We start from the raw sequence: 14,246 nt of genomic DNA on the forward strand, positions 1-14,246 counted from the left end.
ATCGAAAGTGTAGTATTTCCGATCAATCATAGAGGGCCCCTGTGCTGCTGCTGGTGCTTCCCAAGGTTTTTTAATATTGTCTAGGAAAATGTCAGATGAGGGGATGGTTTCTGGTTCCTTCTTTGGCACTGACAGCAAGACCCCTGTTGAGGCCTGTGCGGTGACATCCTTAGGCAACTTCCCCTCTCCTGCCCCTTCAAAAACCAGCTTAGCCTTATTCAACATGATTCGGAAAAGAGAGGGCTTGAAGAGGCCTACAAGGCTTGGTGGTTCGGGTGGTTGTTCATCCCCCGACAACCCCTCGCCCTCCTCACTGTCGTCCTCTCTAAGGTACAGGTCCTCTTCCATGGAACCCTGGAAAGAAGCTGGGGCCGGAGGAGCCCAAACATTCCTCTGTCTTTGTGGAATGTGAGTCACTGGGGCCTGTTGATGTGCCCCTACAGTGATGCTCTGAGCATAAACGTTGCTGATTAAGTCCTGGAGGTTCTGAGGCATACTTTGCCAGGTGTCAAAAGAGCTCCTCAGACCCACGGCAGAAGGAGTAAAGGTGGCAATGGGCTGGTTAAACTGCGCTCCCTGGCTATATTGTGGTCCTGTTGTTAATAGGGGGCGTTCTGGCGACCAATCATGCTCTGTTGCCGAGCCTGCTAACCCCGCTATGCCGGTTAGGGGGGAGGCCGGAGGAGGAGTGGGTCCCATAATGAGAGTAGGCTGAGGCAGCTGCGCTGGCTGCTGTCTCTGGGACAGTTCTAATTGCCTCTCGAGTGCTCGAATCCGCTTTTCAGCCTCTTTAAGGGAGGCACTCTGAGAGGATTTTGCCTTGGGTTTTTCTGAATGAGGCTTGTCCTTAGGGGTACCGGGCCTGATTGAACTGGCCACCTCCTCCCCTGAGTGGACTGAATTGTCTGCCATAATGTTACACTCACGCACGGGTTGTCCGGTAAAACCAAAGGCCCAGCTATGTCGCAGCAGAGAAGAAGAAGAGCTGTGTACAACTGTCTCTATCTGCTTGCCGAGCGCGACTGCGCGTTACCAGGCAGACTAGGGGTGTGGCCTGGGAGCCTTCCCGCTCCTCTCACCCCCTTGGCAATTACGTCGCACTCGGCCGATTTAACAAAAATGGCCACCGCGCCGTCGTCATGACAACCGTCGGGCAACCAAACAGCCGCTCCCGCCGAGACTTTGTGAGGATTAGCGGGTAACGCCGTTCCTGGCGTTTTATAGCTCTGGCGGCCTTTCTCCTCCTGTTATAGCCCCTGCTCGGCTGGAGACTCGTTACGGTCGCCTGATCTCTGGGAGAGTCCCGTTTTTGGCTCTGGTATTCTCCGTCGGGCGGGGCAGGCCCCTCCCGACATCAACCGCCTCCGACACCGGGAGCGACCTCGGGGGTCGGGAACCCAGCGGCTCTGCTGAGAAATCACTTTTTCACCCCCCCACGGCCGTTTCCAAGGGCCGATGTGAAAAAGGTAGGAGGGGGGGGGCAGAGCGTGACAGTCCAGTGGACAGCACCCACGGAGGGCCTGGTCCACTGCCGTAAAGGAGGGAGCCAGTCTTCCAAAAAAACCCCTGCAAAACATAAAGAAAAGATAGATTAAGAAGCATTAGTAACAAGAAAACTACAAAGATATTTAATCATATAAAAATTACTAATACTTCAGTACAGAGAAACTCAAAAAGGTCCCTTTACTGCGACTGAGTTTTCATGACTGGTGGGCTAGGGGGCGGTGCCTGCATAATATTTAAATTAAAACTCAGTCCCTCCAATGAGACTGGAGAATTACCCACGTTGGACTCTCCTTGCAAGTGCATTGGAGAATGGAGTGACACACTGAAAGAACAGTTTCAAATTGAAACTCTATTTCAGTTATTAAAAATAATTTTATAAATCAATAATTCTTTCAGCCAAAACATTTTTTTAAATAAACAAGATCAATCAATGTGTTTGCCAAAAGAATGTTCCAATTTTGGAAGAATAAATATGTAACCTTGATATCATATATAGAGAACAGGACCACTACTATATTTTGACTTAAATGAGATGTCCCTGAAGATATAATATTTAGAATAAAAAATTTCCACAACAAGAGTCTTCGGAGAGGGGCGGCATAGAAATCTAATAAATTGAATTGAATTGAATTATAAAGGACAGTTTTAAAAAATAAATAAGTGATCATGTATTTTTCAGAAACCAATTTTATTGGTAGTAAGGATATTAAAGTTACAGCAATTTGACTTTATACCAGTTTGGAGAAGTCAATATTTAACCATCTCAAACAACCAGCAAAAACTGTTTCAAAAAATTAGCAGTTACTATTACAAAATGAGAGATCCACCTCTTGATTCAATCTTCAGTAGAAGATTGCACAAGACTCATACTTGACTCTAGTCAAATTGGCACCTGCTGTATTTATCTTAATTATTCTTATGAAAGTTGGAGGGACTTTCTTTTGTGATGGCCATGTGACCTTCCTCTTGATTCTAATAATGCTGATGAGATTAGCATTATTACTGGGGGGGGAAAAGAAATCAAAACTACCCAGAGGTAGAATTATTCCACTTATTCCCTGGATTGGATATCAACCTTGAAAACAAATGAATCTATCATTTACTTAACTTTAGCAGCTAGAAAAAGTAATTGCCCAATGGTAGAAAACTATAGATAATTGAACAATTGAGAGATAAATTAACAAGCCCACTTCAAACACCATGTTAGAAAATATCACAGATAACACTTAAGATAATAAAATACCAGATGTAGGAATCACAACTTTATCCAATTTGTATGGACTTTATATGTTAACTTGCAAGAGACATATTTGCGACTGCACTTTGGATATACCAAAGACCCAAAGCTTAGTGAAGCATTCAGTATTGAGCAGGGAATGAAAGAAACATGTGCCGTATTGTTTTGTTTAATACAGTAGTCCCTCACCTATCGCGGGAGTTACGTTCCAGACCTTGCCGCGACAGGTGAAATCCGCGATGGGGAATTTATCCTCCTTCCCACCAGCTCCGGATGCCTGGAGGCGAGCAACGGCCGGCTAACCTTCCCCCCCCCACTACTACTTACTCTGTTCTTTGCAGAAGTTCGGCCAAATGTTGTGTTTTTTGCCTTGCCCCGGCTGTAAAGTCCCTGGTGAGCTGCCCCGGCTGTTTCTTTTTTTCTCTCTCTCTCTCTTCCGCCCTCGAGCACTTCCTCTTCCGCCCTCGAGCCCAGTCTGGAAATCCCCGCCGCGTCGCGTTCCTTTCTTTTTTTTCCTTTCGGCACTGGCGAGGGGGATTGAACGAGGGGACGGGCCTCCGCCGGAGCTCAGTCCCCGCCCCGCTTATCATTTGGGAGTCCCGCTGGGGGATTCTAGCGCTTGTTTGTGTGGTAAAATCATTCAAATGAAGCTGACTTCAAAACCCGCGATGAAGTGAAGCCGCGGCAGGTGAAGCGCGATAGAGCGAGGGACTACTGTATTTACAATTAAGATAAAGGAATGCTTGTGCTGAAGCTAGAGATACATTTGTTGGGAATGTGTATACTGTACATGTTTACTTTTGTAGACAAGAGGCAACAGAATCTGCCATGTTGGGACATCGCTAGTAGCTAAGGAGAGGAATGGAAGGCTTTGCTAAATCTGGGGATTAGGAGATGAGGGCTAGAGAGAGATGCTATGTTGGGAGAAGAAATAGACAATATGTACCAGCCTTGCTTTATTTGTCCTGCTGAATTCTGTTTTCCCCAAAACATGGAACCCCCAAAACATTCAGCCGTGGCTAGAATGAAGAATGAAATATTTCAGGCTAACTCTGTCAACAGACAGCAGTTTGATACTGACTGGCTCAAGGTCGACTCAGCCTTCCATTCTTCCGTGGTTGGTAAAATGGGGAGCCAGATTATTGGGGGCAATATGCTGAATCTGTAAACTGCTTAGAGAGGGGGGTGAAGCACTAGGGGACAATATATAAGTCTAAGAGCTATTGCCATTGCTATTCTGAACTGAATTTCTACCAAACCATGGCTCACCCAAATTGATGTGGAAAAAATGTTCAGAATACAATGGGTTGTTGCAGTTTCAAAGCTATTTTTTCATGTTTCCAGTGATAAAGTTTATAGAAATACAGTTAATGGTGTTGATGTACAGAAAATTTAATGGAGCTATATTTTCTTTTCCTTTTATCTCTCCACTCCTGTTGTATTTCTTTTGCTTACTACTGTCGACCTTACCACATTCCTAAGAGGTCTTTAAGGAGCGTGCATAAGTGCACCAGTGTGCCTATTATCCCTGTCCTAGTATTCCCTTTTATTCATATCCATTTCATGCATTCAGAACCATATTTATACTTATATCTGTTATCTAATACATGACTTATGAAAATAAATAAATAAATAAATAAATTTCTTAATTCTTTTCTGTGCATTGCATAACGTGGTTGTTGCAATAGGTATCTGTATACTGTATTATCATCTATAACTATACTGCAGCACAGTCATTTCTTTGTCCAGAAATTATATATGGAGATGAAAGTAGGCCCCAAAATCTATACAATTATCACCAAAACCTACAATTCTTAGTAATCTCTGAGAGGTATGAGATAGGCATTTTGTTGGCAAAGCCAGAAACTCTTCAATGAAAGATATACAAATACAACATTACCTTAAATGAGGAAACAGAATTCAGAACTAATCTTGACTTCTAAAAGGTGTCATTGTTTAATTATTCGGAGAAACACTATAACCAAAAGATACTAAACAATTTCATTGAACAGTATACCATTTGTTTGATTTTCAATGGTAGTTAAACCCATGATTTCAGACAGAACATTTATTTTTGCCTATTGAAAATGGAATTTTATTTATTTACTTATTAGATTTGTATGCCGCCCCTCTCCGTAGACTAACAACAATAGTGGCGGCTAACAACAATAGTGAAACAACATATAACAAATCTAATATTTAAAATAATTTAAAAGACCCTAATTTAAAAACCAAACATACAATATTTATACACTGCTCAAAAAAATAAAGGGAACACTTAAATAACACAATATAACTCCAAATAAATCAAACTTCTGTGAAATCAAACTGTCCACTTAGAAAGCAACACTGATTGACAATCAATTTCACATGCTGTTGTGCACATTCAACTTTGTACAGAACAAAGTATTCAACGAGAATATTTTGTTCATTCAGATCTAGGATGTGTTATTTGAGTGTTCCCTTTATTTTTTTGAGCAGTATATATATATATACGAATAAGATGAAAGAATACCTCCTTCTCAAGCATAGTATACCTGTCATAGCATTTGCCGTGTAGAAGTGCCTTTGCATATGTATCCATTGATTTAACTGGTTCCTCTTCTCTGTAACCTTGTACAGTATCGTCCAAAGTAACAAAGAAAGCAGCCTTTTCAATTGCATCCAATGACTGCTTGTTTTTTCCTTTTGTAAAATACGTTTGGCGAGCTTTAGCCCAAGGAACTCTGTCAGATGAATATAAAAGCATTGTGTCAAATCACTTGAAGAATCATCTTTATAAAAAGGGTGTAATTTTATATTCAAATTTAAAGTGATGTCTAATGAACTCTGAGTCTGTGTGGGTGCACACCTTCAAGTCAGTATCAATTCCTGGATTGCAGTTTTATTGGCAATGTTTTTCAGGGAAAGGGTTTACTATTGCATTTCCCCCAGGGCTGAGAGCCAATGACTGGTCACCCAGTCACCCAGATAGTTTTGTGCCTAAAGGCAGGACTAGAATTCACAGTCTCCTAACCAAGGTGACTCTCTCTAATGAAGAAACAACAAAAACCACTGCAAATTTCACCATGCTATGTATGGGGGGGAAAAATAAGTTGCAGAGAAATGGAATTATCAAACAAAACATTTATATAAAGTTTCAAATTTTAACCATGCATTTAACCATAATGTTTAAATGCATCTTTACAAATTAAATGTCTGCTGCATATAATCCTCTGGCTTTCTCTACCTTCTCTCCACAATCCCCTATTTATTTATTTAGCATATGGCACATCATACATGGATTAGCAATATATATTAACATTTCACTCAGATTAGTAAAAAAACCCAAAATATGTTAAAAAGATCCTCTGAAACTGTAACTGGAAAAGGCAGGGAGAAGCCTCCGTGGGGCCTCTCTAGGAATCTCCTGGAAAGAAACAGGGCTGGAAAAGGTGGGGAGAAGCCTCCATGGGGCGTCTTGAATCTCCTAGACACCAAACCCTGACTATTTCAGGCTCAAATGACAAGAGAGGTCGGCAATATTATTAGAATCTGCCAAATCAATGTTGAGGCACTTAGCAGATCCAAGAACCAATAAGTTTCCTAACTTGGAGGACGTGGCCATCCTCCAAAAACTGCACATAAAAAACAAACCACAGCAACTCAGAAGAGGCTAGAATTATAATAAACATGTATTTATAGTGTCCTTTTAACAAAGGGCATAACAGCATGTTAGCAATAGCACTTTTTAATATTGCCCCCACAATCCGGGTCATTTTACCCACCTCAGAAGAATGGGAGGCTAAGTCAACCTTGAGCCGATGATGAGATTTGAACCGCTGACCTGCAGATCTAGCAGTCAGCTTAGTGGCCTGCAGTACCGCACTCTACCCACTGCGCCACCCCGGCTCTTATATGGCTACGACCTATTGTCGACCCACTTACCACTACTGTTGTGGTGTGGCTACATATATTAGAAGGTCTATAGAGATGCCTCCTTATTTTCAGCCTCTACAAATAACAACATAGATGAACCTACGTGATCTAACAATAGTAAACATCTTTAAATCAACTCCAACAGCATGGCCATAGCATGTCTTGAACATCAAGCTGCACCAAACAATCTCTGCAGGCCATTTTGTTAACTGGGCCATGGCGAACAAAGTCTCACCATCCCCAATTCCCTGGCATCCCCTTTCTCTTGGCATCAAACCCATTTATCATGGTCTTTCGTTCTGAAATACTACTAACATTCAGTAGATGGTGTGATCTTACACTTTGTGTGTACTGTGTTTACTATGTCTGGCTCCAATTCACTGTGTATAAAGTATGCTGCCTTCCTGCTATCCTCCTCACCTAATAATTGAAATGAATTAATGTAACCTATCGAAGCCTATACTCAGCCATTTTTTATCTTTACAAGTAAGAGATACAAAATAAGTTCTAACCACTTGAAAGCTGATATTCAAATTTTCAGTTTAAAAAAAGCAATACTGTGTGTTGCTAGCACAGGTCCAAATCCCAAAGATGTTCACTTTACAATTAATCCATCGCAATAAGAATGAACAAGCTACATTTAAACGTAAAGAAGAGATCAGGTAATTTTTTTTTAAAAAAAATTAAGAAACCTACCAATACCAAGTTTCATACCTGTCTCCAGCAGTAAGAGCTGCTAACTTCTCTTCACCTGGCTGAGGCTCAGATTTGTCATTTAGGATCCACTGCATCTGCTGCTCAATCTCCCTGGGTTTCAGGAGTCTGCCATCATAGTACAACCATACTTTGTAATAGCGTCCTTTATGATATACAGCAATATGTTTGCTGTCCTTCAAATGTTGAATAGTGTCTAGAATTGAAAACCAGAAATTTAAAATAATTGTAGGATTTAATAATAAAAACAATTACATATTGCAGCTACAAAGTACAGTGTTCCCTCAATTTTCGTGGGGGATGTGTTCTGAGACCACCCGCAAAAGTTGAATTTCCGCGAAGTAGAGATGCGGAAGTAAATACACCATTTTTGGCTATGGACAGTATCACAAGCCATCCCTTAACACTTTAAACCTCTAAATTACCATTTTCCATTCCCTTAACAACCATTTACTCATCATTATTACTGGTACTCGCCATTGAATAAGACACTTAGTGATCCTGATATTTATAAACATAATTATTTATTAACAATAATTATTTTTTTTGTTATTTATTTGCAAAAAATATTAGTTTGGTGATGACGTATGATGTCACTGGGCAGGAAAAAACGTGGTATAGAAAAAACCCGCGAAGTATTTTTTTAATTAATATTTTTTGAAAAACCGTGGTATAGGCTATTCACGAAGTTCGAACCCGCGAAAATCGAGGGAACACTGTACATCTATTTTCATTTATTTTATTTTTTCATTAAATTCATGCACTGTCCATCTCGTTGATAAGGTGACTCTGGTATTTCAACTACCAGTATTCATGAAATTATTCCATTCAATTGCATAAGAATTGTTTGCCCTTTACCATAAATTTCATGAAAAAGCAGCTTAATTTGTTTTTAAAAAAAAAAGTTTAGTAGACAAAAATCAGTTTCTTTTTAAATAGTCAAGATGATCTATGCACCCAATTATGTGGTTTAATGGCTTCTATATGTGCTATTTTTCCTGAAGTTGGATCCTGGGAAAGTTCTGGGATTGTACAATAATCTGCAGAATTTCCAGCCTGCAACATGTTAATGCAAGATATCTTGATTGTCCTAACTAGTGAGGCAATTTTATATTCAAGTTGAGATATGCGGTTGAACCACTGAAGTTGCCATATGCACAAGCAATATATTTGGAAATATACACATATACAGGAAGTCCTCAACGTACAATCAATTGCTTGGTGATCGTTTGAAGTTACAATGGACTCCAAAATGGGATTTATGATCTTGTTTCTGTCACCCCCACCTCATGCTTGGCAACTGCCCTGCATTATGGCCATTTGCAGTGCCCTGCAGTCATATGACGATGACTTATGACGTTTTTATCAGAAACAGGTGTTAAAATTCATTTCCAGTAAAAAAAAAATGCCACAAAGCAAACAATGAGTTTGGTTAATAGCAATAGAATTTCCTTAATGACTGCTGCAAAATAGATTGTAAAATCGGATCTGGTCATACAGTGACCAGATATGGTGACCATACTTTTTAAAGACTCTCGTAACATATGACCGCAATTACAGTCTCAATTAAGGTTATAACTCAAGGACTATCTTTAAACCTAGCAAAATAAGTCTTCTTGATATGTTTTTCTAAATCCCATGAAAAATATTCAAACATTCACTATTCTACCTAGATGATTTCAAAGTAAAACCTAGTTTTTGTCATTTAAGATTTAAATATGCTCAATATCACAAAAAATAAAAATGTTTGCATCTTACCAAACTGATATTTTATAGACAAGTCAAGAGACATATATGCCATAACATTGCTTTTATATAATTTCCATGCAAATATTATATTCTTTTTCATTATCAAGAGTTATATGCCAATAAAAGCTTAGGAAAAATAAGCTTTAAAGAGAAAAGGTTAGTGAAGACATTAGAATTGATTGAGAGAATATTTTAAAAGTGGCTTGAAAAATCAGAAGACTGGGCCCAAGGTTCATTACTTACTCCAGTTAAATTAATAGTCACATTATACAGGATTTTTTTACTAGAGGACAGTTCAAACTTTCATGAACTATTTGACCTGTTATTATGCATGTCTTTACTTATATCTCTTCTGGAAGATAATTTTTTAAAAATAATTTTTTGTTAAATCAAGTAACTACAGAAAAATACATTTTTACTTATTCCAGTTGTTTAAAGGTAGTTTCATGTTTGTTTTCTTCCCCCTAAGCCCAGTTTGAGATGATGTGTATTAAACAGATTCTACATAAGCTCTAAGGGAATTTATTCTCTTTTTTGGTTATATCTAAGGCAAAATAGGGGAAATGGGGATCAAAGGATTTAAAAAGCTCTTCCATTTGTGGGAAGACTCTAGTACCATTGTGCTTTTTCAGCAGGGACTGTTAATAGTAAATGCACAATACTGGGAATCAAAACCAGCTCCTTTCCATTAAATAGTATTCTCAAATTATTAATGCTATGCAATTGAAATACATTTAATTCCAGAAATGTTGAATTTAATTACCACATTTTTCAGACTATAAGACGCACTACCCCACCCCCACCCCAAAAATTGGGTGAAAATGTCTGTGCATCTTATAGACTGAATATGGCCCTGTTTTGGCCTCCAAAAGCCAACACACACATCACATTCTTGCCAAAAATAGGCCTGTTTTGGCAAAAATGGGACATGTGAAGGATTTGGGAGGCCTGCAGAATGCTCCTGCAGGCTAGGGAAAGCAAAAATGGGGTGCATGGGGGATTTGGAAGGCCAAATACAGTCCCATTTTTTGTAAAAACAGAATGCATAGAGGGGGCTTTTGGAGGCTAAAAACGGGCCAGTTTTTGCTGAAAACGGGACATACAGAAGGTTTGGGAGGCCTGCAGAGTGCTCCTGGAGGCTGGGGAGAGCAAAAACTGGATGTGTGGAGGCCAAAAACTATTTTTTTTCTTGTTTTCTCTTCGAAATCTAGGTGCGTCTGAGACTCCACTGCGTCTTCTAGCTTGAAGAATACGGCAATTATTGTCATCCTAACATTTCCATGATTTTAAAATATTTTGGACAATGCGTTTTCATTCCTAATTATTTTTTGTGGAATCCTTGGTGCTTACTGGGCTTGAAGATGTTTCATTACCCAACTACAGTAGCATCAGTGTGGGATTTTCTCCCTATTTACATGTAGCAACTTGCTCTATCAGATATGTTGGGTGCGTGGTTTTCTCTTTGGTAGTTTCTTAATTTGGGTACTGTATTGTTTTCTGATGGCTTGCCTGATGTTAATCCTTGATTAACTAGATGTTGGCTTCTGAGAGGTTGTGTTCTGGGGTCTTTTTGTTTCCTTCTTAGTTTTTTTATTCTCTTTTGAATGGTGTGTAAATATGGATTATTTATGTATTATTGATGGTTGAGTTTTTTTGAGTGCAAAGCTTCCAGGAATTTCCTAGCATTTTTGAATTTTGGTCTAGGATGCTCAGTTTCCCAATTAAAACTATAATTAAACCTGTTCCTATGTTGTGAGATCAAAAGTTTCCATTGCGTCTCCTGATTTTACTTGGTGTTCATGGATCGGTCCTGCTCTTCCAGTCTTTAAGCTGCATTTGTAGATGACTCCTGTTGATTTTTATTGGGCTTCTAGGTCTTTTGGATAACTAAGTTGGTTTGGAAGGCTTTAGTTGGTTTGTGTAGCCAAATAATAGTACTTTGTTAGCTTTACTTTTTAAAAAGTACTCAATTTTATTGTATAGTTATAGTTGCCTGCAATTTGGCAAATCAATTCTCAGCAGGCTCAAGGTTGACTCAGTCTTCCATCCTTCTGAGGACGGTAAAATGAAGACCCAGATTGTTAGGGGCAATATGCTGACTCTGTAAACAGCTTAGAGAGGGCTGTAAAAGTACTGTGAAGCGGTATAGAAGACTAAGTGCTATTGCTATTTTTAAAAAATGATTCAATATCTGTATAGGAATGCACATTGTAATTTCTGAGGTATCTCATCCTAATTCATTCTACCCACTTTTTACTGAGATGCCCCAAACTGAAATGGCCCATACAGCTTTAATAACTGTATCTCTTTTCATACTATATTAAAAGCATAGTAACTTCTGCAAGAAAAAGTACACAGCTTTAGCAAATGTGGCAATTATACGTTGCAGTAATTTGCTATATACAGAATGTAAAGGAGGGGCCAAATACATTGACAGGACTAACACTGTACCTGTCTCTATGCCTGGTATACGGCTAGTGTTGAACAAACGTTCATACTGATAGGAGCACAATGGGACCGTATTGTAAATCATTAGCTGAAAAGAAAAAAGGAAAATCAAAATATCCCTCAAACAAAGGTTTCAAATTAAGGAGAAAGTGTAGTTGTCACGAAGAATAAAGAAGTGGTGGAAAATAAGAGGACCTAAAGAAATGGAAACAAAAGTATTAATAATCACACAAAAAGAAATCTCCATAGTAGGTAGCAAGCCATTTCCCAACAGCAATTCTTTCTACAAGCAAAACTTGTAGAAATACAAGCTAAAATCTTGAAGTATTTTAAATTGGCTGAAGATTTACTTGCAAGCTACCACATTGTTTGACGTGTACAATTCACTCCATTTCCTTAGGTTAGGGATGTAACATCAGACTATAAAACGGGCAAGGGAGATTCACGCCTAGCATTGGACTCTTTACAGTACTTGCTGACTGCTGATGAATGAAATGACACTTTTTCCAGGCTTATGCTGAAGCTACGTGGGCTCAGGAAAACCACTACAGCAGTACCTCTAGATACGAACTGCTCCACATGCGAGTATTCCAAGTTACGAGCCACAACGCAAGCGAAATTTCTGTTCGACACCCGAGCTCAAATTTGGGATACGAGCCGAGCTTCCACTAGGTGGCGCAAGAATCCTTGCTTCTGGTTATCTCGGCGTGGAAAAACAAAGTCTAAAGGCATTCGTTCGAGATGCGAGTTGATCGACATACGAGCTCGGTTCTGTAACGAATTAAACTCGTATCTAGAGGTACTACTGTATTTGAGTGAAAGAGATGTTAAGATGTAACTACATGTTACCATCTTACTGCCAAAAAATCCTGAGGCACATGGCTGTTCTGTAAACCGTAGAAAAGGCACAACTTCTTCGAAAAGCAGAAGGCAGATATAGTTAAGTTTGACCATGCTAGACCCAAAGGTCCCTTGCCCTCTTTGAATCAGAATAATGGAAATGTCCAGACTCTGTGTAGTGTAAATGTAAAGATTTGTAATTAGTAGAATAGAGCTAAAAGATAATTCTGGCATGGAATTCTCTGAGGCTCCATGTTGTCAGCTATTTCTTCTTACCTGTTTCATTTCCTGGAATACGGGAGGTGTTAAACATCCTCTCCCATTGAGCAGAGCAGAGTGGAACAGTGGATCCCATCAGAAGAATCTATGCAGCAAATGAGCATTACAATTGCGTTTTACAGAAATAATTAGGTTGCGAAGAAAAAAACATACACGAAGGTTACAGAGATCACCCAGAAGATCTGAGAATCCCCAGAGGCCTGGAGCAATAACCGAAAAAGAAGTCATTCCTATTTGAAAAAAACAACTTTTAGATGGTATACAGTGTTCCCTCGATTTTCACGGGGGATGCGTTCCGAGACCGTCCGCGAAAGTCGAATTTCCCCCAAGTAGAGATGCGGAAGTAAGTACACTATTTTTGGCTATGAACAATATCACAAGCCTTCCGTTAACACTTTAAACCCCTAAATTACAATTTCCCATTCCCTTAGCAACCATTTAGATTATTACTCACCATGTTTACGTATTAAAATTTATTTTAAAAATATTTATTAAAGGCAGATGAACGTTTGGCAATGACATATGACATCATTGGGTGGGAAAAACCGTGGTATAGGGGAAAAAACCGCAAAGTATTTTTTAATTAATATTTTTTTTAAACCGTGATATAGACTTTTTGCGATGTTCGAACCCGTGAAAATCGAGGGAACACTGTATAACTTGAGATTGGTAACTGAGGGTGTTTGCCAAGTGACCTTTTCACCAGAGATGCCTTCTGTTAATGAAGTACCTTTCAAATTTTCAAAATGTATCTTTTCTTCCTATAGTTTTTAGGTAGTATTGAAATATTTGCTTTCTTTCAGATATTTATGTAATTATGTAAAACAGAACACAGCACAGTGTGTATCATTGCCCTCATCTATGTCTTCTTTCTGCCAACCTGATCACTGCAAGTTCCCAAATATTTCCGAGCCTTGGCCACAGAATATGGCCTATATGTCAGCATTAGCACAACTACAGCCTTATAACCAAATGAAACTCGAGTTCTTTTTCTTACGGCCGTGATGGCAAACCTATGGCATGTGTGTTACAGGTGGCACAAGGGGCCATATCTGAGGGCAGGCAAGGCACTGTCCTATGTCAGTTCCAGCTCGCATATGGGCACAGGCCAGCTGATTTTTGGCCTTCTGGAGGCTGGCCGGGAGGCCATATATGCCCTCCCTTAGGCTTCAGGAAAACCTCCAGAGTCTGTGGATGGCAAAAAATGGTCCACCAGGCCTACCAGAAGTTCGTATGCTTCATTAAGGCCTGCATGCATATGTGAGTGTGTGTGTATCTGAGCATGCGCTGGGGGAGGGCACTGCATTATGGGTGTGGGCACACACACACACACCGAAGCCAAAAAAGGTTCGCCATCACTGGCACCCCAGCAAAAGAAGATTCGATATCACTGTCCTACAGTGTTAAAGATACCTTGTATTTGGAAGAAGTTGTTATGTTACACAGTGGTCCACCGAGTTTCGCGATCTCGATCATTGCGAAACGCTATATCGTGATTTTTCAACCCGGAAGTAAAAACACCATCTGCGCATGCGCACCCCTTTTTTCTATGGCC

General features: G+C 39.7%; 1 protein-coding gene across 3 annotated transcripts in view; it reads right to left on the minus strand.

The window, feature by feature from the left end:
* Positions 1–14,246, minus strand: part of CPT1A (carnitine palmitoyltransferase 1A) — a 57,145-nt gene that overhangs the window by 17,407 nt on the left and 25,492 nt on the right. For 2 of the 3 annotated variants that reach the window (XM_070766046.1, XM_070766053.1), the window contains exons 10-12: positions 12,689–12,776; positions 7,376–7,571; positions 5,281–5,469 (exon numbers count right to left, since the gene is read on the minus strand). In XM_070766046.1, coding sequence (XP_070622147.1) covers positions 5,281–5,469; positions 7,376–7,571; positions 12,689–12,776 — 473 coding nt within the window. Of the gene's footprint in view, positions 1–5,280; positions 5,470–7,375; positions 7,572–11,575; positions 11,661–12,688; positions 12,777–14,246 lie in introns of all 3 variants that reach the window. The other variant, XM_070766061.1, reaches the window with a different exon arrangement.

The sequence above is a fragment of the Erythrolamprus reginae genome, chromosome 1, assembly GCF_031021105.1.
Source record: "Erythrolamprus reginae isolate rEryReg1 chromosome 1, rEryReg1.hap1, whole genome shotgun sequence".
Taxonomy (NCBI): domain Eukaryota; kingdom Metazoa; phylum Chordata; class Lepidosauria; order Squamata; family Dipsadidae; genus Erythrolamprus; species Erythrolamprus reginae.